Consider the following 22,430-nt stretch of genomic DNA (forward strand, 5'->3'; position numbering starts at 1 on the left):
GAGGGCCTCCTGGATTCTCGTCTAGAATCTTCCCTTGAAGGCTCCCCACGTCTCTGTCAGGAATGTTCCACAAAAGCAGAAGTTTCTGGCCTGGGACTCCTGGGACGCCGCGGGCTGCCTTCCGTCCAGAGCCTCCAGAAAGTGCAGGGAAGTGTGGCGTGTGTGCGTGAGGCCGGGTGGGTGTGTGGGAGAAAATAGGACAAACGCTGTGTGTCCCAGGGAGACCGTTCGTGGTTTCCAGTGTTTGTTACCGGGGCAGGAGGGGACAAAAGGGGGGCTGTTCTGCAACGAGGAGAACCTTTGTCTTTCACTGCAGTGGAAAAGGTGGGAGCCCGCACAGATCCCTGAGGCTCTGTGTCTCCATCTGCACAACAGGAAGGGTGGGACGGGACCAAGACATCCTTTGACAGCTGCGGCAGGGAGGGGAGCAGAGTGTTGGGTGCCCGTCCACGCCCAGCATTCGGAGGCCAGTGGTCATGATGGGGCGTGCTGCTGATGCCTCGCGCAGGATGTGAGTGGGGGGCACCCGAGGCCAGACCTTCCATAGTGTGAAGGGCAATTCTTAGCTGTGGAGACTGGCCCTGCCAAAATGCCCCTGTGGAAAATCCTGGCCCCCTGCAGTGGTCCAGCTTCTCTGTGCAGAGCGAGCCAGAGCTGGCCCACGGCAGCCCATCGGGTACGTGCGCCTCCCACCCCCACGCAGCCCCAGGGCAGCACCGCCCAGTGGAACTTGCCACGGTGAGGAAATCAGTGTTCTGGGTCTGTGCTGGGTACTGTAGCCGTCATGGCCACATGTAGCCATGGAGTGTTGGGAGTGTGGCAGGTGTGACCGAGAACCGTAATGTTTCCTTTTATAGCATGTTAATCCGCTAAAAATCAGGCTTGAACGGCCACAGGAGGCTGATGGCCACTGGGCAGCACACTGGGGCTGGCCCAGGCAGACCCACTTTCTCTGGTTGGAGCCTGAGGACTGAGAAGGCCTCCCCACCCCCCACTTCCAGCCCCTCCCAACATTGATCCTGGGTGAGCACGCCTCAGCCTGGGACTCAGAGCCCTTCACTATGATGGGTCCCTCCCATCTACCCTGGTAGCCCCTGCCCCTCAAAGGCAGCAAGGGAGACAGGCCCAGAGAGGGAAAGCAACTTGCCCGGGGCGGCACAGCAGAGAGAGGAACGGGAAGGCAGGCTGCTCGACCCTCACTCTTCCCACCAGCTGTTCAGAAGAGCCTGGAGAGTCGCTGGAGGGGCGGGGTGGGAACAAAGTGATGGTGGCCAGGAGGGGCTCAGTGGGTGTGGCCGGCCCAACATGGCCTGCAGGTCTCCCTGGTATCCCTTCCCACAGCCCTGGGCCGACCAGGACCCTTGTCCCGGCTGGCAGTCACCCCGGTCAGAGGCAAGGGGTCCTGCCGGGCCTGCAGATGAAGGCCCGAGGCTGGGTGTGCTCTGGGCCACGGTCCCGAGGCCTGCGCTTGTGGGGAGGGGCCTCTCCTGCACCTGTCACCCGAAGCGATAAAGAAGACAGAGGGCCGGCGGGCTGTCCCACCTCCGCCCGGGCGGCATTTCACAGCGATCACGCCGCGTGACTTACAGCGCGGGAAGCCGTGATTTACACGACGCAGTGCAGCGAGTCTGGGCCCGTTTGTCCGCGTCTGTGATGGAGTGGGTCTCGGGAGAGGCGGCCGCTCAGTGGCCGTTATCCGAGGGGGGACCGGGGGGTCCATCCATCAGCCTCTCGCCCCCCCCCCCCCGAGGCTGGGCGGCATTTTTGCTGAACTGGCGGAACACAGTCGCATCCGTTACTCCCTCCAGAAACCATCAAGGAGACAAACTTGGCCTTAAATGGAAGGCAGCTCAGAGGGGACGGAGGTGGAGGCCGTCCCGGGAAGCATGAGGCCTGCTCCAGCTCGGCCGCGGGGCAGAGCGCCTGCTGTGGAAAGGCGGCTCCGACTCGGCCTTCTCCCACGGGGGCAGCGCCACCTGTGCCGGCCAGCCCGGAGCACCGGCCCACGGGGCAGCGTTACAGCCTCGCGCACGCCGCCGGCATGGGTCCCATGGGGTAGAGGAGGAAGCCGAGGGCCAGGGAGGTGGGTGTTGTAGCAAGACGGAGGCACAGCACTTCTCACGCAGGCCCGAGGCCGGAGCCGGGTCTACCCACTTGTCCCACCGCCGGCGGGAAAGCCGCCCGGGACTGATGACCCACTGCCCCAAGGAGCCGGCACCCGGATCCCTGTCTGGGTCCTTGCCGGTTCATCTTTCGGTGGTGGCGAGAGTTGTTAGCGCTTCCCTTTAGGTGGGCGAGAACATCTATTTACCCAGCAAGGAAGCAGTCTCCCCAGGCAAACCTCTAACTAGCTAAGTGGCTGTCCTGCCCCCGCGACGGAGAAGACGCCCACTGCGACACACGAGCCACTCTGCAGGGAAACGTTTAAGCAGCACGTGTACCCACAGCACACCAACACAGACCGCCATCGACAGGGGCTGGGGACGCGGGGGCCGGGCTGGGGGGTCCGCCCCATGGCCCAGCAAAGCTCCCCTCCCAATGCAAGAGTCAGGGTTTTCGGGGGTGGGGACTGGGAGGGCGCACCTTGCTCTAGACCTCCAAGGTGGGTGTGGGGAAGGTGTTGGTCACCCCAGTCCCAGGTAGGTCAAGAAGGAACTCTCGCGGGACCCTCTTGGTCATGCAGCGGGCCCTTGAGGGGCAAATGCTAGAATGGACCATGGTCTCAGGCTGGGGCTCGGCCTAGCCATCCACCCTGGGCACGCAGAGCTGTTCCAACAGGGGTCTTCAGAGAATGGGGGTGCATAGAGCTGGTGTGAGCCCACAGCCACAACATGGAGGGGGTAGTGAGGGGCAGCCCCCCACTCAGCTTCTGCTCCCACCAATGCTGACCACAGTGGGGCTGGTGGGGCTCTGACCCCGGCTGGCTGGACACCGAGGGGTGGGCTCTTCTAGCTTGGAGGTGATCTTGGGCAGGGGCTGCAGATCCCACTCACCCTGCAAAGAAAGGACCAGGTGGTAAACTGAGGCTAGGCGGATGAGACGGGGCACCCCCTTCCCAGCCGCTCTCCCCCATGATCTCTTGCGTTCTTGCCCTCAAATTCATCTTGTCCCAAACTAAACTCACCCTCCTACCTTCGGGTTGCTACTTGGGGGTCCTGACCCGGAACCCCCATCCCACCAGCCCCCTGACTCCCTCGCTGTCCCTCACTTCAGGAGCCCCCAGATGACACAGTCAGAGCCCCCAGGTGCAGGCTGAGTTTGTAGACCTCCTCCCCGACAAGGCTGCCACGCCAGGTGTCCACACTGCGTCCTGGCCGCCAGCCAGCATCAGCCCTGCCCTTGGTGCCGGGAACGTTCGATTCGGCAGTTAATCTGGCTCCCAGATGCCAGCAGCAAATCTGCCTCCCAGACCCACAGGCACAAAGATCCTTCCCCACCCTGCTCAGCATGAGCCTGGTCTCCACCAGCCGCTCTCTGGGGCTTTGCTCGCTCGGGAATAAATGAGATGCCTCTGCATCCCAGTGGGTCCCAGATAAGGAGACAAGCCAGCCTACAGCTTCAGACTGTTTGGCTTCTCACCTGCCCCTCCCCCTGCACTTTATTTTTAGGCTCTGGGGGCGTTGCTGGCGCCCTGCTCACACCACCTACTGGAGTCCCGTGATGTGATGTCGCCCAGGGGACGGTAGCCACCCTGCCTGGCGGTGCTATCAGTCCTTCCCTCTGCAGGCCGTCTGTCTGTCTGGGGCCCTGTCTGCCACCCCCTGATTTCTCCAGCTGTTCTGCATGAGCACTCCTTGGAGTGGAGCCCCGTCACTCCACGCTGGGGTCCTCGGTGGGGCCCGGGGAGCAGAGGGGCCAGCCCCCGCGGCGCTTTACCGGGAAGCGGACGGCCGTGGACTTGTTGCAGTGCACGGAGATGGGTGCGAAGCCGTACACGGCCTTGAGCATGTCTCGACTGAAGGAGTTCCAGGGAACGGAAGCAAACTGCTCAGGGACAGAGGCCTGAGGGCAGGTGCACACTTCCTCCGCATTGAACCTGGTGGGGCAGGGGACACAGCCCAGGCTGGGGGCGGGCAGTGGGGTGGCCGCGGGGGTGACACGTCCCCACCCCGCCAGCTATCCGGGCTCTGCCACCCCTGCTGGTGATGGCTAATAGGGCTTCCTCTCCCAGCTCGCCTCGGAAGGGCTGGGAACGGCTGCTCCAGAGTTGGGCCGAAGGGGGCTTCTCAGGCCAAGTCCAAGCTCAGCAGGAAAAGGGTATGGAGATGGACTAGCCACGTTACCGCCCACCCCTCGGAGGGACGTGGAGGCACCGCTGCCACTTGTCCGCTCCTCCTGCTCCCAGCACCTAGCTTGGATTCCTCACTTCCCCCGGGGCCAACCCTGCCTGTGTCGGGCTTCCTCCGCCGCGCCTGCCCGGGGACACGCCCGGGGACCGGCACCTGTTCACGGTGTGGAAATACTTCCGCAGGAAGCCGGCGTCCACCGCACTCTTGCAGAGCTCCAGCTGCGTGCGGGGGTAGTAGTGCACGTAGTTGACGCACATCTCCTCCAGGATCCCGAAGCCCCCCTGCGGAGGGGAGGGCGCCCGTCAGGACCGCGCTTCAGGCGCGCACCCTGCGCTCCTCCGCGGACCGTGCTGCGCGCACCAGGGTTCAGCGAGTTCTGTGAGCAGAACGCTGTCTGCTCGGAGGTCCGCCTCCCTCCACGGGAAAGTCAGACCACGAACCAGTCAGCCAGCAGCTGCGTCTCCGGGGCCGCCCGTGTGAGCCAGAGAACGACCATAGGGCGAGGAGAGTGGGGACCGAGTGTGCCCATTTTATGGATACAGAAACTGAATCCCGGGGAAGCTAAGGGGCGAGGCCTGAGTGGGCGGAGCCTCTCCATCCTTGGCCGAAGAGGGGTTCCCTCGGCATCCGGTGGGAGCCTGGAAGCAGGGACGGCAGGGAAGGCCTCCCCTCACACCGCGGACACAGCACTGTCCGCCAGACATTTCCAGAACTCGGCTCTAAGGGGAGGAGGGGCTCCGGGAGTGGGGATGGTGGCTAGAGGACCACACAGCAGCCTCCCAGGGCAACCCTTCAGCTTTGTCGTGTGGGACGGGGCAGAGTGGGGATTCCCTGCCACCTTGGGCTCCAAGCCCCTGGCCTGGTCCCTGTTCCTGGAGCCTAGTGCTGGCAGAAGTGGGATACAGGCAGCGGGAGGAGCGGGGGCGATGGCGAGGGGCGGAGGAACACTCCACACTCGGCAGGGAACGATAAGAGAACAGCCAGCCGGGACCCCAGCAAGTCAACGGAGTGCCTCCTGCCCCGCCCGTGCCACGTCCCGGGCTCCCACCAGCTGCTTGTGACCGATGACGGGGCGGGGGGGGGGGGGGGGGGCGCGCTAGGCGTTTGGCATCTTCCAAGGGGAGAGCAGCATCTGCTCCCTGGCAGCGGAAAGAAAGACAGTGAGGAGCCCAGCCGCGGGCTTGCCTCAGCCCCCGGTCCTTATAGACGCTGCTCAAGTCGGCCCCTCTAGACGGAAATCTCCTGCGGGGCCCCTGCGGATTGGTGTCCCTGTACCGTCCTCTGGTTTCCTAGGGTGCCAGAGCCCCACACGCCGTACTGCCTGGCCTCCGATGGGGGGGTCACCTCTCTCCTCCAACCCTGCAGACTCCCACAGCTCCCCACCTTAGCGCTCAAGACAGAGTCCTGAGCCCGGGAAGGCTCTGCTCATGGAAGCCGTCCCTCCCTCTCCACCTCCACGTGGAAAGCACATCGTGAAACCCCTGTCCCTCAGGTGCGAGGGTGGTCACACTATGGGAAGCCCGCCGTCCCCCTCCTTGGTCCCACCAGTGACACAGGGGCCCCTGGAGGAGGCTGTGGGGCAGCTGGGGACATCAGGGTGCTCATGGGGCCTGAACATCCTGGGACAGGCCACCAGCTTCCCTCGAGGAGGTGGTTGTGGGGGAGGGCGGGCAGGGAGCAGGGCCCTCGCAGAAGTAGTGTGGGGGGGTCTGTGCCTGGGGGTCCCCCTCACTGCTCGGGCAAGTCCCCCGCTCCCGCCCTCGGCCTCAGTGGGCTCACCTGTAGAATGGGGAGATGCGGCCGTCCTGCCAGGAGTCTTGGCACAACAGCTCAGAGCCCTTGGCACCTGGACCAGCCCTGCCCCCTGCTAGCCGAGGGCCCTTGGTGGTTCCATCTCACTGTGTCCCAAGGGCACCTGCCTCACAGGGTCCTGGCAAGGCTTTAAGGGTCCCTGAGCTTGGATGGGGTGAGCCGTTAGACTAAGCCCCAGCATGTGGAGGAAGCACTGCACTTCAACACCTGTTATATGGACAGATTCCTCTTGAGATAGAAGAAGGGGCATGGGGTTTAGGTCAGGACTGTGCGCCTGCAAAGCTCTCCTGCTCCCCGAGTTTATGCCCATGGATGCAGAGTTGTTGTCCCCCCCAAATTCAGAGGGAGGGAGGATCAGTGTGGCAAGAGCCTGCAGGCACACGGCCCTGCATTAAATCCCTGCTCTGCCAGTTATAGGCTGTGTGACCTCTGGCAAGTGTCTTCCCTCTCTGAGCCTCCTGTCACCTGTGAAAACACAGAGACTCGTACCTTGAGGCTGGGGTGAAACCACTTGAATGTTCACCCCTGGAGAATGGGTCCACGACCATGGTCCGTCCAGACACAGGGACGTCACTCGGCCGTGAAAAGGTGGGAAGTTCTCAGGACAACCCGGGTGAACCCTGGTGACAGACGCTGAGGGCAAGACGCCCATCCTGAGAGAGCACAGATCCTAGGACTCCTGCAGCTGAAGGTCCAGGAGGGACAAACCCACAGAGACAGAGGGAGGGACAGTGCTTGCCGGGGGCTGGGGGATGGTGGTGGCAAAGGGGGTCGGTTGTTTTGAAAGACAGCTTGTTCTGTTCTGAACTTGACCGTGTGGATGGAGGCACACACGTGCACACAGACTAAAACGCCATTGAGCTGCACACTCGAAATGGGTGACTTACTGGGTACGTGGGTCATATCTTGAGAAGGCATTGAAAAAACCACTGAATGAAAGCCAAAAGCGGGCCGCCATGGGGTCGACCAGATTCCCGGGGACTGTAGCCCCAGGTCTGTTCCACCGGAGCCTCCTGTTTCATAGGATAACGGGGGGGTCCCGGGGATGAACAAGGTGACTGGCAAGCATCTGTTAGCAGGCGCTCACTTTGCCTGGCCAGCCCGGGCTGGTGTCTGGGGACCACGCGTTGGCACCAACAGCACAACCTTTCCCTCTCTGGAGTGCACCGGCCGGCTGACGGCCTGCAGCCACCTGCCCGCACAGCTAGCTTCAGGGGACAGTGTCTCCCGGATGGACCCTCCTCCTGGGCTACCCACGGCACAGCCCAAATGCTCTCAGTTCGCACCCCTGCCGAGCAGAGTCAGCCGCACCTCTGCACGGTCTGGTCTTTGCCAGGAGCCCCAAAGTGGGGGGGGGGGGGTGAAGACCGGTGTTTCTACAGCCGGCTCACTTTCACCAGCCCCAGTCTGCGGGCTTGGTCTCGGAGGTCTGAGGATCATTCTGGGTCCTGGGGGCCTTCCTGCAGCTTTCCCTCTGCCCGGGCACTCAGTCGCCTTCCCCCAGCCCCACCTGACCACCTTTCCCCTTCCCCCCTGGCCCGTGCCCCAGCGGTGTTTATTCTAACTCTGCCTGTCACCTGCCCAACCCCGATCCCCCCAGTGGGCGGAGCTCCCCGAGGACAGGGATCGACTGCGTGTCCCTTATCCCCGCCTCCGCACACAGGACGGACACATTTACAGCAGCAGCTCTCCAACTCCGCCAGGTGTCAGGGTCACTTGGGGAGCTCCTTCAACCCCAGAAGGCCACGTGTCCCCACCCACATTCTAACTCGAGGTCTGGAGTGGAGCCTGTGAGCTTGTGTTTGCACCAAGTTCCCCAGGAGAAGCTGCGCCACTGGCCAGGGACCACGCCCTGAGAACCACCGGTTTACTGAATGAATGAGGGAGGTCACCCCCTGCCCCCGACCACCGGTGCTCAAGGAGAGGACTTAGACTTGTCCTCATGAAATCAAAGAAAGCCCTGAATGGCACCCCCCAGCCCCACCCTAGGTCTCACACATTCCATGAGCAGGCAGCAGGGAAAAGTCAGGTGACTCACCACAGTGGCCAGGTCCCTGTCCCCTGTGTTGTAGGTACAGGAAGTGATGAGCACGTCCCCCTGGGGAACCAAGCCAATAGAGGTTCATCAACACCTGCCTACCTGGGGGTAACAGGTGCACAGGGCCTGTCCCACGTTTGACCGAGCTATTGCCTATGTCAGGTGACGTGGTCATCAGCCTATTACTAAGGAACCCTGTGGTATTCTCTGGGCCCCCACACGTGCGGGTCAAAATCTGGGTGTCCCCAGGGACTGACTACCTGTCGGCTTCCGCGCTCCCGATCACAGCAGTGCAGACTGGGTGGCGATTTCACAGCCCGTGGGTGAACTTGGGCCACCTCGTACCTGACCTGGCATTCTTCTGCACGATCCGGGGCCCCACTAGTCACCCCCATGCCCCTGTCTCTCCTTGTACCTCTTAGGGTCTGTGGCCAGCTTGTCGGGCAGGGGGACGCAGGTCACCCTGGGTGCTGCCTCCTCCGGGCCCCTCTGAGGCCTCCCTGTGACGTCTCAAGCAAGTCTCACTGTGGGATGAGCCCAGCCCCTGCCCTGCGTGGATGCGGGTCTAGAAGACCTTCACAAGGCCTCTGCCATCCCCCACCCCCTTCTGTCTCTCCTCTGGGGGGCAGTCCCAGCCCCCCCAGCCTCACCATTCCTGACTGGGCACTCACCGGGTGCACAGACACGACCTTCTTCAACATGCGTATCTCCTGGGTGGGCAAAGGGGAGACTTCAGACCCAGCTCCCAGCCCCCTGTCCTCCCCGGCTCTCCGGGGCTGTGCTCCCAGCCCCTTGGGGGGAAGGAGGGCTGGCTAAGTGCGGCCTCCAGCCAGGAAGGATGAGAACAGGAAGGTAGTTACCCAGGACAGACTTTACTATTGGGCTGCCCGGGTCCCCTCAAACCTAAAACCAGCCGCATGCCAGAACTTACCATCAGAGCCCTGCCCTGACCGAATCTCCAAAAGGGAAGGGCTGGCCGCTGTGTGCTCTGGGGTGTTGGGGCCTGACCCAGGAGAGGGAACCCGCTACCGGGGTGTTCCTATGGCCGCGGAAGAGAGAAGAAGTTGCCAGCCCCCCCACCAGGCCCCGAGCAGCCCCTACCTGGAAGTGAGGGCTGTAGTGGTCATCCCGGTTCACGATCTCCCTCTCTTGGCCATTCCGGGCCAGCACGGTGACCACCTTTCTCCCGGTCAGGTGTGTGTGGAGCTGAGAGGCGAAGATGCGGATCCCTGAGGGCGGCAGGGCCTACGGGGCGGGGGACGGCAGGGTTAGGGCCCAGCACGCAGGGGACCCTGGCCCCAGCCCTCCCACTGGCTCCGGGCATTGACCATAGGCCACAGGGCCCGATGTCTTTCTCCCTGCATGGCCAGGGTCCCTCTGGAAACTCAGTAGGGCTTGAGTTGCCCACAGGGTGAAGTCATTGTCACTGCCCTGGGCTTCCAAATCTGCTGCCTGGCCAGGAGCCCCTGGAGGCTTGGGGTAAAGGGTGGACAGCCTGCTTCCTTCTCTCTGGAACCCCTGAAGCTTGCTCAGTCCACTCTCCTTTTACTCAATGGACCTTAAGGAGAGCCCACCCCAGGCAGGGGGCCACCAAGACGAGCAAGGTGTGACCTCCTTGCTCCACAGGTTCGGGTCTGGGGCAAGGCTGTCCCATGCAGCACCCACCAGGGGGTGATGCAAGCAGGCCCTCCGGCCCAGCCCCCGGGGCACCTCCCCCTGCCTCACGGCCATGGCACTGACCATGTCCCTTTGAGACGCATTCGTTCTCTGTTAACGCCTAAGGAGATTTCCAGACAAATGCCACTTTCAAGAACTTGAGGTGAGCTTTGTTGAGACCGAACATTTCCTAAGTGGATTACACACTTGCAGCGTACTCTTCAACCACCTGTCGTCTCCCTGACCGCACAGCACCGCGCTCCGCTAGCTGCCGTCCAGCTGTCAGCGGCTCAGGGCGCCCCCGCGGCTGTGGCTCTGTCACCGGGTGATCCCGGAGGGCGGTGCCTTCTATCTGCCTTCCCTCGTGCCCTCCACCCGCTGCTGGCGTTAGGGAAACTTCGGGCCCCCTTGCAATGATTTGAGGACGAGGGAACCGTGTGGCCACACATGTGACAGCTAGAAGTGGGGCCTAGGAGCCCCTGCGGGCTCGCAGGGCCCCGGGTTTCACTCCCGGAGGCTGGCCACTCGCCCGGAGATGCGGGAGCCTGATGACTGCACAGAGAAGTGCCGTCCCGTGGCCTGCAGTCCCCAAAGCTGTACTTCCCCTTGGCTGGTCCATTTCGATAAGGGTATCTCGACTGCTCTCCCCTACGCCAGCCTTTCGGTTGCCGGATTTATGCCCCTCGGGGATCTGCTAAAGGAGAGGTGAAGCCAGGCTCCGTGGGGTCCCTTCAACGAGCAGCCCACGTGACGCAATTTTGAAGAAGAACGTAGTCTTTAGGGGAAGAAGAGTAAGTCCTTTCCCCGCCGTGAAGTATTTGGAGACTGGCAAGAGCCAGCAGGTCTGTGGGCCCAGCCTCCCTAGACGCGTTCTCTAGGTCACGGCTCACTGGGGCCTGGGGCCCCTTTCCCTGGGGCACCGTGAGTAGGTCACCCCCCCCCCCAGCTCCAGGCCCAGGCCACGGGGCCTTTCCCATGGCAGGAGGTGTCACTGATGCGCACTGCGGGGACACGGGAAAGAGCACCAGATGCTGGTCTCGGACAAAAGGAGCTCCTCTCCTGCACAGCTAATAGCTCTGTCTCTGCGGGTCCGGACGGTCTGCTCTCCTAGTGGCGGGAAGCCTGCAAGCTCAGGGAGCCCACAAGGAGCACAGAGTCCACTGGAGAGTCAGCTCCCTGGAGAGGCATGTGCACGCTACACCTCACCCCCGCAGCCTGCTGTGGTGGGCAGAGCTCCAGAGGTCAGACAGAGCCACACTCGGCTCCACGCCCTGCACCTGCCGGGACTCTGGCCCCAGCGAGCCCCACTCGTGTCCCCTGCTGGGAGAGGGGGTGACAGCATGTCCCTAGCAGTGTGCTGTGGGATGCAGAGGTACGGTGTGGGAGAAAGTGTCGGCACATTCGCAGACATCATAAAAAAGAACCCAGAAGCCAACAGCGAGACAGGACCCCCAGGAACACCGGACAAAGGTCGCAGAAAAGTTACTCACAGGGAAGAACATCCACCAAGAGGCGGAGGAAAAGACCCTCAACTCTACAATTTAGTCGGGGGAGCTCACACCGAACAACAGTGAAGGGGAGTATTTAGAAATATGGATAACGTGGGGGCCGGGCAGGCGTGGGACCCGGGCGCCCACTGGGGCCGTGTGTGGGAAGTTTTGGATGCACTTTCTGGCTGGCGTTTTTGTGAGATCTATTCAAGCTCATGTCCTCTGTGCATGACAATTTATGGGATCTACCTGGTAAAACGTGTTCCTGGCGTACAAGGACCTCCCTTTAGCCTCTTGCCACAGGTGAGACGGTGGCGACCCTGGGGCAGGTCAGTACAGGCAGGGCTGGGTGAGGCAGGGCAGCACCGAGGGCGCAGAATTGGGGTGTCTCTGCCGCACCTGGGGAGCGTTTGCTCGGGGGTCTGTGCCCCATCTACCCTCCCACAGCCCTGAGAACGGTGCCCCCTGGGCTCAGCGGTCCAACCCTGGGGAGGTGCCCCGTGAAACCATGCAGGGCAAGGGCACGCAGCCACCAAATGGCAAGTTAGAAGACGGAGGTTTTCCTGTTCTGCTGCTTTGCTCTCAGACACCACATACAAGAGCGTGTAACAATGTTTCATCTGACTGTCTTGTGGGGAGAGGAGGGGGCCCTGCAGCTGAGTGGGGCTGTAGCCCTGCGGCAGCGCCTACCCTGGGAGGCGGAAGGCCCCCCGGTTTTACTCACATTGTTTCAAGGCGGCTGGCTCGACTGGCCGGGGGTGGGCAGGCTGTTGCTGGAGAAGGAGGCCCACAGCGAGGCTCCTTGGCGCACACAGGGGAGGGAGGACCACGGGGAAACTGCAGGGCTGCGGAACCAAAGCCCCGAAGCCGCCCTCAACACCCATAGGACCTCCGCCGGGGAGCTGGGGCGACGGAGCGGCAGGAGCCCGCCCCGCGCCACTCACCATCTGGGTGCACTTGTCGGTGCAGTAGCCGGTGAGGACGAAGGCCGTCTCCTGCGGGGGGATGGCCATCAGGGGCGTGTACACCAGCCCCAGCTCCATGATCCCCGCGTCGAAGCGCCGGAGCGTGGCCGTGTAGTACAGGCGGAGGCCGGAGGAGTCCCGCCGGCCTGGGAGGAAGAGGGTGGAGGTGGGCGGAGGTGCCCTCACCCCAGTGCTTGGGCTCCGGCACGGCCCCCGGCCCCCTCGGCCACGCTGGCGCCCCACAGCCGCTCCCACCTGTGGCGCACCCCAGAAACCAGCTGCCTCGGCCGCCACACCTGTTTGTGCATTCACACGCCCTGTGCGACACCCACGTGGAGAGAAAGAAACATTGTTTCTATGAAAACTAAGTGGATGCTTTGGAAAGTCTTGATGAAGGCGGGTAACTAAAACCCAGCGTCTGCAGTCCTTGGGGCTGAGCAGCCGGCAGGCTATCTGGGACATCTGGGAAACCGGCAGTTCCTCAGCTGGCTTCGCAAAGACTCCACGTTCCTCCCCACATGCAAAGGAATCTGGACGGGAATCTGCCGCAGGACCACCTTTGGGGGCGTCTGTGCAAATGGGAGGGCAGGGAACCATGGCTGCCCTGTCTCTTGGACGAGTCTTGGTGCCCGGCGGGGTCGGGGGGCAGCGCTCGCGTCCGCGTGCTGAAGCCGACAGGAGAGACCTAAGATGCAGCCTTCTCGCAGCCTCCCACTTGACTCCTTTGATGACCGCCAGAAGTTCAAGGTGCACCCAGGGGACGCATCTGACGACATCACAGGACATCGAGCAGGAGCCTGGAGCCTTAGAGCAGGGCTGGTGTCTGCTGTTCCAGCCCCTGGCTCGTGCACAGCCCCGGACTCCATCTGGTCAACAACAGGGTGCTGTGTGCTCTCGGACAAGTCGCCGTCCCTCTCTGGGCCTCTCTGGGCTCAAAGTCAAGAGCCTCTTCCAAAGGAGAACACTGTGCTTCTGCCCAGCACTGTCCGGTCACACCTGCTGGTTCTTGTGGTTTGCTAATGGGAGAGTCTGTGAAGCTCCCTGGGCAGGCCTCCTGGAGCTCACACAAAGCTGATGGTCAGAGGTCACAGACACCAGAAGCCACGGGCACAGCCACACAACCACGTGGCCTCCAATGGCCCCTGCTCTGCCCCTGCCTGGAATTGGCCCGCCGAGTCTCTGAGTACTTCAGGGCCCTGGCCATGGGCCCAACCTCTCAGCATGTACGGGAGAGCTGGGACACAGGCAGGGGAGCCCACGCAACCGCAGGGTCATCCTCCCCAATTTACAGATGCGGAAACTGAGTCTCGCAGCCTGAGCTGAATGCCCTGCCCAAGATCGCGGGTCTGGAAAGTGGTAGAGCTGGGATCTGAGCCCAGAGCATTGCCAGGGGCTCAGCGGTCTCCTTGCTCATCCACCCCAAGGTGGAGCCAAGAACTCCCCCTCTCGCCTCTGCCTCCCCCTTCCCTGCTCCGGCGTCCCCCCACCCCAGCCCCCTGCCCCCCGCAATGTCCAAACTCAGCGGCTGTGTCTCTGGGCCAGTTACATCAGAGGATAATAATAAAAAAGAGAGGCAATTGGTTAAAATTCAGATGGGGATTAAATAATGAAATAATTGTGGCATTTTGATATTTATAGCAGAGCGGCCCGTCTCCAGATTTGTGAAGTGACAGAGCGTCCTTATATTTGGCAAAGGATCCATAAATATAACCAGATAATCAGGAAGAGACAGACCTCCCTGACGCTTAAGGAGTTTTCAAAAATCCATTTGCTCTCAGGTTTTAAATGAGCAATAAATCCCATATCATGCGAAAGCCCCAGCTGACTTAGGCCCTTCTCCGTGCACACTGCAGATAACTCCAGCAGTGGCAGAAAATATTAGTTATGCCTCCAGCGGGAAGTTCGCTGGCAGCCGTTGGCAGAGCACACCCCGGTGGCCACATGCAGCCGGGAGCCCGGTGTGGGAGCTCCCCCAGCCTCAGGACAGCTACAGGGGTCACAAGGCTTGAGAGGGACATGGCGGGACCCAGGCTGGAGCCCCCACTCTCATCTCTCAGGCTATTTCTGCCCCTCATTTCCACAAATGAAAATTAACGTCCTTTTAAAGAAAGAGAGGGAGAGGGAGAGGGCTATGTGGCCGCGTGTGGTGGAAGGGGCTGGTGCCGCAGACAGAAACGTTTCAGTTTCTGACCCCATAACAACTGGTAGCACCATCCTAAAGATCGAGTCCCGCTATACACCTGCAGGCACGGGGCGATCCAGCAGCTAGTGCTGTGCAGAGCAGACCTATCTCCCTAAACACACACAGCACGGCCCTGCTGGGCCCCGGGCAGCCTCAGATGCCTCTCCGACAGGGAGCCCCATGCCACTGTGGAGGGTCCCATAAATAGAAGACCCCACCAGCAAAGCCTGTTTGCCACCGTTGCCCCGAAAACATGGATTCGAAAATCCCAGATGCGGGCTGAGATGCAAGTGTGCGTTTGCTCTGCTGGGATGTGTTTTGAGAAGCGGGGGCAGGGCACCCAGCCAGCAATGCCCCCGGGGTGAGCCTGGGCTCTTCCCTTGACCTGAAGATAATCCCAGGGGCAGTGCCTCCCAGGCGTCAGGCCATCGGAGGGGGGATTCTGGGCAGGGGCCTTGCTGGCTCTGGAGTGGCCTGCCCCTGCCGTCCTGTCAGGTGCTGCGGGGCAGCCCAGCCTGTTGTGGGGAGGGGGCAGAGATGTTGGGCCTGGGTCCCGGCGGTCAGAGCAAGGAAGTGGTGTGGGGAGGAGGGTGGGCCACATGGACTCCGAGCCGACCAGTATCTAAGTGATTCCTTCCAGCTCTAGAGTCCGACCAACCTTGCTGGTTCGAGGGCCATTCAGCCACGGCAGTATGACTGAGGTCAGGGTCGGCCTAGACCCAGACCTCCTGGCCCCGCCTACTCACTTCGTGGCCCCAGTGGGGGTCCCTTGAGCCCTGGGTCTTAATTTCCTCATCTGCAGATGGACACGCAAGGAGCCTGTGCCTGCCTTTTCCGGAGGCCGGGACCTGGCAACGGGCGCCTGTGAGGAAGGTGGGATGCGAGGCCCCCACCGCGTGGGGCACAATGATGAGCCAGCAGGAAGGGGCCCCAGCCCAGGGAGCCCACTACAGTCTCAGGAGAGGAACAGGGGAAAGGCATAAGAGGGATGCCTGCCCCGACGGGTGGGAAGGAGGCTGCACCACGGGGAGGAGGGTTCCATGCTGGGCAGACCCCCCAGACACCTCCCAGACTGGGCACATCCAAGCCCGAGGACTCCCAAGGGCAGACAGAGGCAGGGGTAGAAACGCAAGCCGAGAGCTCCCTACCTTGGATCTCCAGCGGGTTGTGGTAGTGAACTTCCAGACGGAGGAATCTGGAGGACCCGGCGCCCCCAAAGGCAAGGCCTGCTTCTTCTGGATAGTAAAAGGCCTGCGGAGGACGGGTGGGGGAGGGAGTCGGACCCAGACACACTGGCATGTCTCACAAGCGTCCCACCCAGCTGTTGCGGCCTGAGCTATGGTGGGGGGTGTTGGCGGGGCAGCGGGATTAGAGCCATGTTCTCCCACTGACAGGCAGCTCACTACCAGTCCACCCAGATACCCTATTAGACTCAAGGTCAGGGAGTAGGGGGAGCTGGTGTCCCGGGGGCGAGCCTAACCCCCCAGGCCCTCCGCATGGCCCTGGCCTCGTCCTCCTCTGCCTCGGTGGGAGCCGCTGATGGAAACCCCGTGGGTGCAGCCGGCGGAGGCCGTGGCTTCTGGCCCTGGCAGCTGCCCGCCAGGACCAGCAGGTGTACAAACCCCCAAGTCCAGTGGGAAACAAGATCGATTCGCGCCAAGGACTTTCGCTCAAATTTTGTTTCTATAGAAACGCCACAAAGGCTGGAAAAAGCCTTCGTGGCCCAAGGGGGTGGACGGGAGACAACGTTGAGGGTGGGGGCCATGCGGGGCGGGGGTCTCTGGAGGCCTCGCCAGCACCTTCTGGAATGCCCTGCTCAGAGGCTCCAGGGCGCGGGGCCCAGATGGGGAGGGCGCCGGGGAGGGGCGGCTGCACCTTGGCGCCCAGTGCCCAGGCGGCCAGCACGTGGCGACAGTAGTTGAGCTGATCGGGCTTCATCTTGGAGTCGCAGGGCCCGCTGAATGGGGGGACGCGCTCGAACTGGGCGGAGCACTGGAAGACCTCCATGTGGTGGACCAGGGCCTCATTGCCCTTGGTGACGATGGGCTCGTACTACGGGCGAGAGGGCACTGAGCCTGGGGCCACGATCACCCGCCCGTTCGCCCGCAGCCACACCCCCCCATGGGCCTCTGCTTGCCCATCTGTAAAATGGGAGGGTTAAGGGAAGCAATTTCCAGGAGTGTTTCTGGGGCCCAGGGCTTTGAAGGGGGAGCCACCAACCCTAAACAAAGCCCACGGAGAGCTCCAAAGCCGAGGGCATGAGGACCCCGGCAAGCCATCTCCCAATAAGGCGGGGACAGGAAGGCAGCTGTCCTCTTGTGAATGTGGCTGTGGCTGGGCCAGGACATAGAGGCTTCCCTGAGGCTAAGCCTGAGCCCAGGGGAACAGGCCAGCCACTCCCGTGTGACTTTGGGCACTCACACAACCTCTCTGGGCTGCACTTTCTCCACTGAGAGTGTGCTACTGTGGAGATGGAGTGAGTCCCCCTCCCTGTCCCCCAGGGCCAGGGACACGGGGCAGTCACCAGCTGTTGCCCTCACGCGGTGTCTCTGGGTGGGTGTTTAGAACAACTGAGCCGTGAGGTGAGCTGCCTTTTCACAGGAGGCGGTGTGACCTGATAGACAGATGGCCTTTCCAGTCCCAGGGGAAATCAAAACATCAGCGTCCTTTGGTCCCGTTTGGGCAGCAGGGGCATGGAGGACAGCCGCCCTGGGAGGGTGGGGGGGTGAGCAGGTGACAGGTGGCTCGGGTTCAGGCAATGAGGGGACCCCTGGGGCCAGCGGAACCACGGACGGCTTTCCAGGACAGGGATGTCTCTCCAGCAGCCTCAGAGGTGCCAGCGGGAAGTAGAGACGAGACGAGGCCCTGGGATCCACCTCCCCCCAGGTACCATGACGATGTGGTGCCGAGAGAAGCCCTCTGGAAGCTCGGTGATGTGGCACCAGTACGTGGTCTTCTTGCCGGGGATCAGGACGTCCGGGGCGCGGATCTCCATGGTGAGCAAGTCCGAGGGCAAGGCCGGGATGGAGATGTTGGGTTTCAGCAGCTGGACCCTCTGTAGCCCGATCTGCAGCCCCGACGTATTGATGGCCTCCAGCGACCCGAAAGGCTCCTCCAAGACCCCGTACACCAGGTGGACGGTGCCATCCTGCAGCCGAGACACGCAGACCCCCCCCCACCAAGCACTGGGCTCCCATAACCAGGCACTGCCAGGTCCCTGCCACCTGACCTGGCAGGTGACACACCCGGCTCTTGTCTCTGTGAAGGAGGGGGTCTTTGAGGCTCCCCGCGGACCCAGCTGAGATTCTGTCCCCAGCCAATCACCCCCAGCCACAGCTGGCACCAGGCACCAACTACATGTTTTCTTTGCAAACACAATCTATCTACACTCGCCCGAAACGTCCAGTTCCTCTAGCCACTGCTGGGCCACACCATGAGCCAGGCCGGCTGGCCTCACCTCAGATATCCACCATCCCCAGGGCCACAGGGGACCAAGTGTGGGTCACCCCCTCCGGTCCAATGACAGCTGGGCGTGAGGAGCCAATAACCACATGAAGGAAAAACACTGGACCAGGGCTTCTCAACAGTCCCGCTGAGCTCGGAGGGCTGCACCGTCTGGCTGGTGCCGCGGCAGACACAGAAAGTTCTAGTGGGCACTGGGCTAGAGGTCACAGACAGACCCAAAGAGGTGAGAGTCTGGTCTTGGCTTTCCCCCGCTGTGCTGCCGGGACTGTAAGCCTGGGTTTGCATCTAGGATGTGGGCCTGAAAATGCCCTGTGGGTGTTCTGGGCACCAGAGTGTGTGTGTGTGTTTGTATCCGTGGTGCACAGCCCCTTTGCTCTCTGAGTTTACAGAAACCTGGGCCTACCGTGAAGGCTCCCGTCCAAAGACATATCAGAGCCTCAGGCTGTGGCCCCCCTGTACCCCGAGGCCCTGAGCGGAGTATGCGGACTCCACGGCGTGCTGGAAGGACGCTTTGGGTCCAGCTCTGTCCCCAGCATGCTGGGTGTCCCCGAGCCAGTCCTTCCGGTCGGGCCTCAGTCTCCTTTTCTGGCACACATAGCCACTGAGGCCAGGCTGGAAAGATCACACATGGTGACCAAGGTCAACGTGTGCTGGAAAACCCAAAAGAATTTTGTCCCCAAGGCCAAGATGGGCGGTTTCCCCTCATGGGTGTGTTGGAGCAGTGCGGGAAGCCTTGGTTTTTTGGATCCCTGATGGCTGTGGACTCTTGGACTCCAGACTGCTCGGGCCTTACAGGTCACCCTGCTTCTCCCACACTTTACAGGCAGGTCAGCCAATGAGGTCTGGAGGGGGAAGGGACCTGTCCCAAGCCTTGCAGCCCATTGGCAAAAGGGCAGTTTGCGAAACCAGGTCTCCTGGGTTCTTTCCAGAATTCCATCTGAAGGTGATGAACCAGAAGGAAAGAGTTGGGAGCAAGATCCTGGTGGCTTCAGGGCAGGACCTGCATCTAGAAATATCTCAGCTCCGTGTCAATCAGGAGGACCTCTGGAAGGGACCGGAGGCTGATGGCAGAGCTGGTCCCTTGTCCTCACCGAGATCCCTCCCCGGCTTTCTGTCTGCATAACGGGACCAGGGGTGCTGCCCTAGGTCTTGGGGGTATGCCACGATCTCCTGGGCACACGGGGCCCCCACCCACCTCAATGAGGTAGTCCTTGGGGTCACAGGTGCCAAAGGGCCGCTTGAAGAGCAGGCACAGGCCTTCCGGCGTCCTCCGAGCCTGCAGCAGCTGGTAATCCTGCTGGGAATCTAGGTGGATCCGCCCCTGCTCGTCACTCCAGGCATCCTGCGGGGACAAGCGACTGTCAACACCAGGGCCAAGCAGCAGGGCCGGAGCTCAAGCCCTGTGGGTCCCGGGAGTGCTCCTGGTGTTGGGGGGGTCACTCCCTCTTTCTGTATCTCCCTGGAAATGGCAGAATCAAGCTCTAATCCCACTCCCTTCCTCTACTCCTGGAAGCAGGGCTCTCAGATGCCAGCCAGGATTCGCGGGGCCTGGGCAGGGACGGGGACATCTCACCGCACACCTCTGAGACCCCACGTGGGGGCTCAGGCCTTGGACATCCCAGCATGCCAGGACGGTGTGCCCAGAGAAGCCATCCCTGAGCAGGTGTCCAGACCTCTGACCACCAAGAAGGCGCCATGATGGCGAATAGGTGCCTTGGACACATACCGCTCCCCTGGTCTGCAGAGGGTCCTGACAGCACCTGGAGACTTAGAAAGGGGATGCTTGGAGGCTGGGCCAGATTTGGGAAGCAAGGGAGAAACCAGTGGGGGGGGGGGTTCAAGGTGGCCGTCTTTCCCTAGGGCCCACCCGGACCTTGCACACCCCTGAGACCGAGCTTCCCCTTAAACACTGTGCCCCCGGCATCTTGTTCCCCTCGCCCAGCCCTAGCTCTGCCTGGAGAGACTGAACTGAGGCCCAGGAAGGGCCAAAATGCATTTTGCTGGGACGTTAGTAGGTGATGGATCTGGCTGACCTTGACCTGCCCCCCCCCCCCCCCCGCCCGACTCCTGTGCACCTGGCTGTCAGGCCCGGCCATCCAGGGCCCTTCAGGCCAATGCAGGGAAAGAAGTCACCCACAGGGGATGCTCAGAGGGAGGGAAGAACCCCCCACCCCAGGCCTCCAGGTCCACGGCCACGGGCCTCTGTTCCCATTCAGGAGCACCGCAAGCCTTTGGCCTTAGGATTCTAAAGCAGGCTGTCTTCGTTTCCTTAAGAAAAACAAAGAAACCTACAAAAAGAGTTTGTGAGATGTCCCCTAGAGGAAAACAGCACACGCGGCTCCCACTAAGGGACACTGCTCAGCCGCAGACTCGTTTTGTAGAAGTAGAAAGTTAGTTTGATCTTCGGCTGGAAATCTAGAACCTGTTTGTTGAACATATGGGCCACAGAGGAAAAACAAGTCTGACATTTGTTTGCACAGGAATTTGTTGTGCAAATTAATCTTGTAGTGTGGGGGAGGGCGAAGTCACCCCAGCTCCAGGGCAGCCAGGAAAAGCTGTCCCCAGAGGAGCTAGAGCTCCTGATTCGGGGGCCCAGGGACTCCGCTGGGAAGGGCTGATGGTGCACAGCTGGGGCTGCCCCAGGTCTCTTGGCTGTGACGCACCCCTCACCCCCGGCATGAGACACAGAGCAGTGCAGCCCGGCTGGCCAGATCTGGGCCCCCACCTGCACCCGTCCTATCTGAGGGGCCCCAAGCATTTGTCCCCAGCTTGCCCAGCCTCCAGCCGCACCGGCTGAGTTTCCATGGGGGCTGGGCGGAGCACCACTGGGCTCCAGAAGTGTCAGCCGATGCCAGCTCGCCTGAGCTCACACGACCTAGAACCGAGGAGAGGGATTACTGTCCCCACTCCTCAGATAGGGAAACCGAGTCCTGCGGCCAGGAGCTGGTTGCACGGCTCCTACAGGTTCCCCCGTTTGAGTGAAGTAAGGAAAGCCCTCTGCTTACAGATAAAGAAAGTGCCTCCTGAGTTTAAAAAAAAAATAAATAAATAAATGTTTAACCCTCCTGCATCTGCTCTGGTGGGGAGAGGTGGGTGCTTCCTCCCCACGGAGGCTCTGGCAGCCCCGTCCTCTGGGCCCCCCATCACCTTGCAATGCACCCCAAAACCTCTCTATCTCCAGTTTGCAGGGAACATTCCCCTTCTTCTGCGCTTTCCAGGAGGAAGAGGGGTACAGTTTGGGGGCCAGGAGTCAAAAGCACACCCTGTCTCAGGTCCGCTGGGTAGATTTGCTCCGCATCCGGGTGGGGGCGGACGGAGCGTCCGCACCTGCTCACTTCACCCTCGTGTGCGAGCTAGGGCTGCGGGGGCTGTGTCCTGGGCACTGGCTGTGCGCGCCCAGTGTGGCGCCTGGCCACGTGTGACTGCGAGGCTCGGGGGCCCTGGGTGGTGTTGGCACCGGTGGGGGACCTGGGGTCCACCCCATGAGGGTGGGGGCAGTCGGTCCCTTCATTTACGTGGTGTGTGCGTCCCTGGTGTGCGTGCCTCGGAAGCACAGCCTTCTGTTTCGGGGTGTGTGCTCAGACACCAGGGAGGGCGTCTGTCTGCCGTTTTGTCCTCAGATGGGCAGCCCTGAGACGCCCAAGCTTGGGACACGGACTTGGCTAAGACCAGAGGGAACGGGAATGGAGAGGCAGGAGAACTTCCTTTGCTGGGTTAAGGTGGGGTACGTGCAGGATGAAGGCTGGGTGGGGACTGGGGAGGGACAAGGTCAGGAGCGCGGGGGTAGGAAACAACTCACCCCAAAGTAGGCACTGTCCCCGTCGGTCCAGAGCACGACCAGGTCAGCGTTCTCCAGCTCCCCACGGTTTGACATCCCGAACAGGACCCCGGCCTTGAGTTCCCGCACCAGGAGCTGGAAGTAGACCGTCTCCTGCGTGTAGCTGACATTCCAGGAGAGCTCCAGGGACCCCTCGGGGTCCAACGGTACTCGGTAGGGGAAGGGACTCTCGGGGGGTCCCGAGCCCTGCAGCGCGGCCACGAGGATGACCAGGAAGACAGCCACCGCTGTGCCGTACATGGAGGCCGCCTCACGCGCGCTGGGGCTGGGGACCTGCATTGCGCGGTGAGCTCGGCTGCCCCACTGGGACATTTATGTCCCGGCCCTCTGGGGGGTGGGCCCAGGCTGCACTGCTAATCACATTTGTCTGGTGGGGAATTCAATTGTCCTGGTGACCCGCCCACCAGCCCGTGCCCTGGGGCAAACCCTTTGCCTCCCTCGCTCTCCTAATTGGCCCTAATGACACATGGGCACCATCAGTGGGAATTGGAGCCGACTGGCTGATTTGCTTCCCTCCTATCATCTCTAAAGTGCTGTCTGCAGAGGGGCCCCTCCTTGAGCCAGAAGGCCTTCCGGATGCCTCCGGCCAGGCACCAGGCTGACCCACAGGCAGGCAGGTCTGGTCCTGTCCCGGAGCAGCCGGCAGAATGGGCCCTCCGCCTCCCCATCCACGGACGGGCAGACCGAGACCACAA

At 62.0% G+C, this 22,430-nt stretch overlaps 1 protein-coding gene across 2 annotated transcripts; it reads right to left on the reverse strand.

Moving 5' to 3' along the window:
• Positions 1-2,423: 2,423 nt before the first annotated feature.
• On the reverse strand, positions 2,424-22,014 carry DBH (dopamine beta-hydroxylase). Of its 2 annotated transcripts, XM_047699275.1 has the most exons (12): positions 21,697-22,014; positions 19,093-19,239; positions 17,323-17,580; positions 16,308-16,484; positions 15,581-15,683; positions 12,230-12,396; positions 9,241-9,384; positions 8,811-8,849; positions 8,140-8,199; positions 4,443-4,570; positions 3,877-4,036; positions 2,424-2,994 (listed from the first exon to the last, which is right to left on the reverse strand). In XM_047699275.1, exons 1-12 carry the CDS (start codon positions 22,012-22,014, stop codon positions 2,863-2,865), a joined length of 1,833 nt encoding a protein of 610 aa, XP_047555231.1. In that variant the 3' UTR covers positions 2,424-2,862. The 2 variants fall into 2 exon arrangements, with proteins under 2 accessions (XP_047555231.1, XP_047555232.1); XM_047699276.1 differs by lacking the exon at positions 16,308-16,484 and having other exon boundaries at positions 21,697-21,995.
• Positions 22,015-22,430: the final 416 nt, after the last annotated feature.

The sequence above is a fragment of the Lutra lutra genome, chromosome 13 (genome assembly GCF_902655055.1).
Source record: "Lutra lutra chromosome 13, mLutLut1.2, whole genome shotgun sequence".
NCBI classification, from domain to species: Eukaryota; Metazoa; Chordata; class Mammalia; order Carnivora; family Mustelidae; genus Lutra; species Lutra lutra.

Coding starts and splice junctions, on each gene's coding strand:
- DBH (XM_047699275.1), bottom strand. CDS start 22,014: ATGCAGGTCCCCAGCCCCAGCGCGCGTGAGGCGGCCTCCATGTACGGC. Junction 16,485..17,322: donor CTCGGCACCACATCGTCATG/GTACCTGGGGGG, acceptor TCTCGCCCGTAG/TACGAGCCCATCGTCACCAA. Junction 15,684..16,307: donor CCTGGGCACTGGGCGCCAAG/GTGCAGCCGCCC, acceptor CGTCCTCCGCAG/GCCTTTTACTATCCAGAAGA.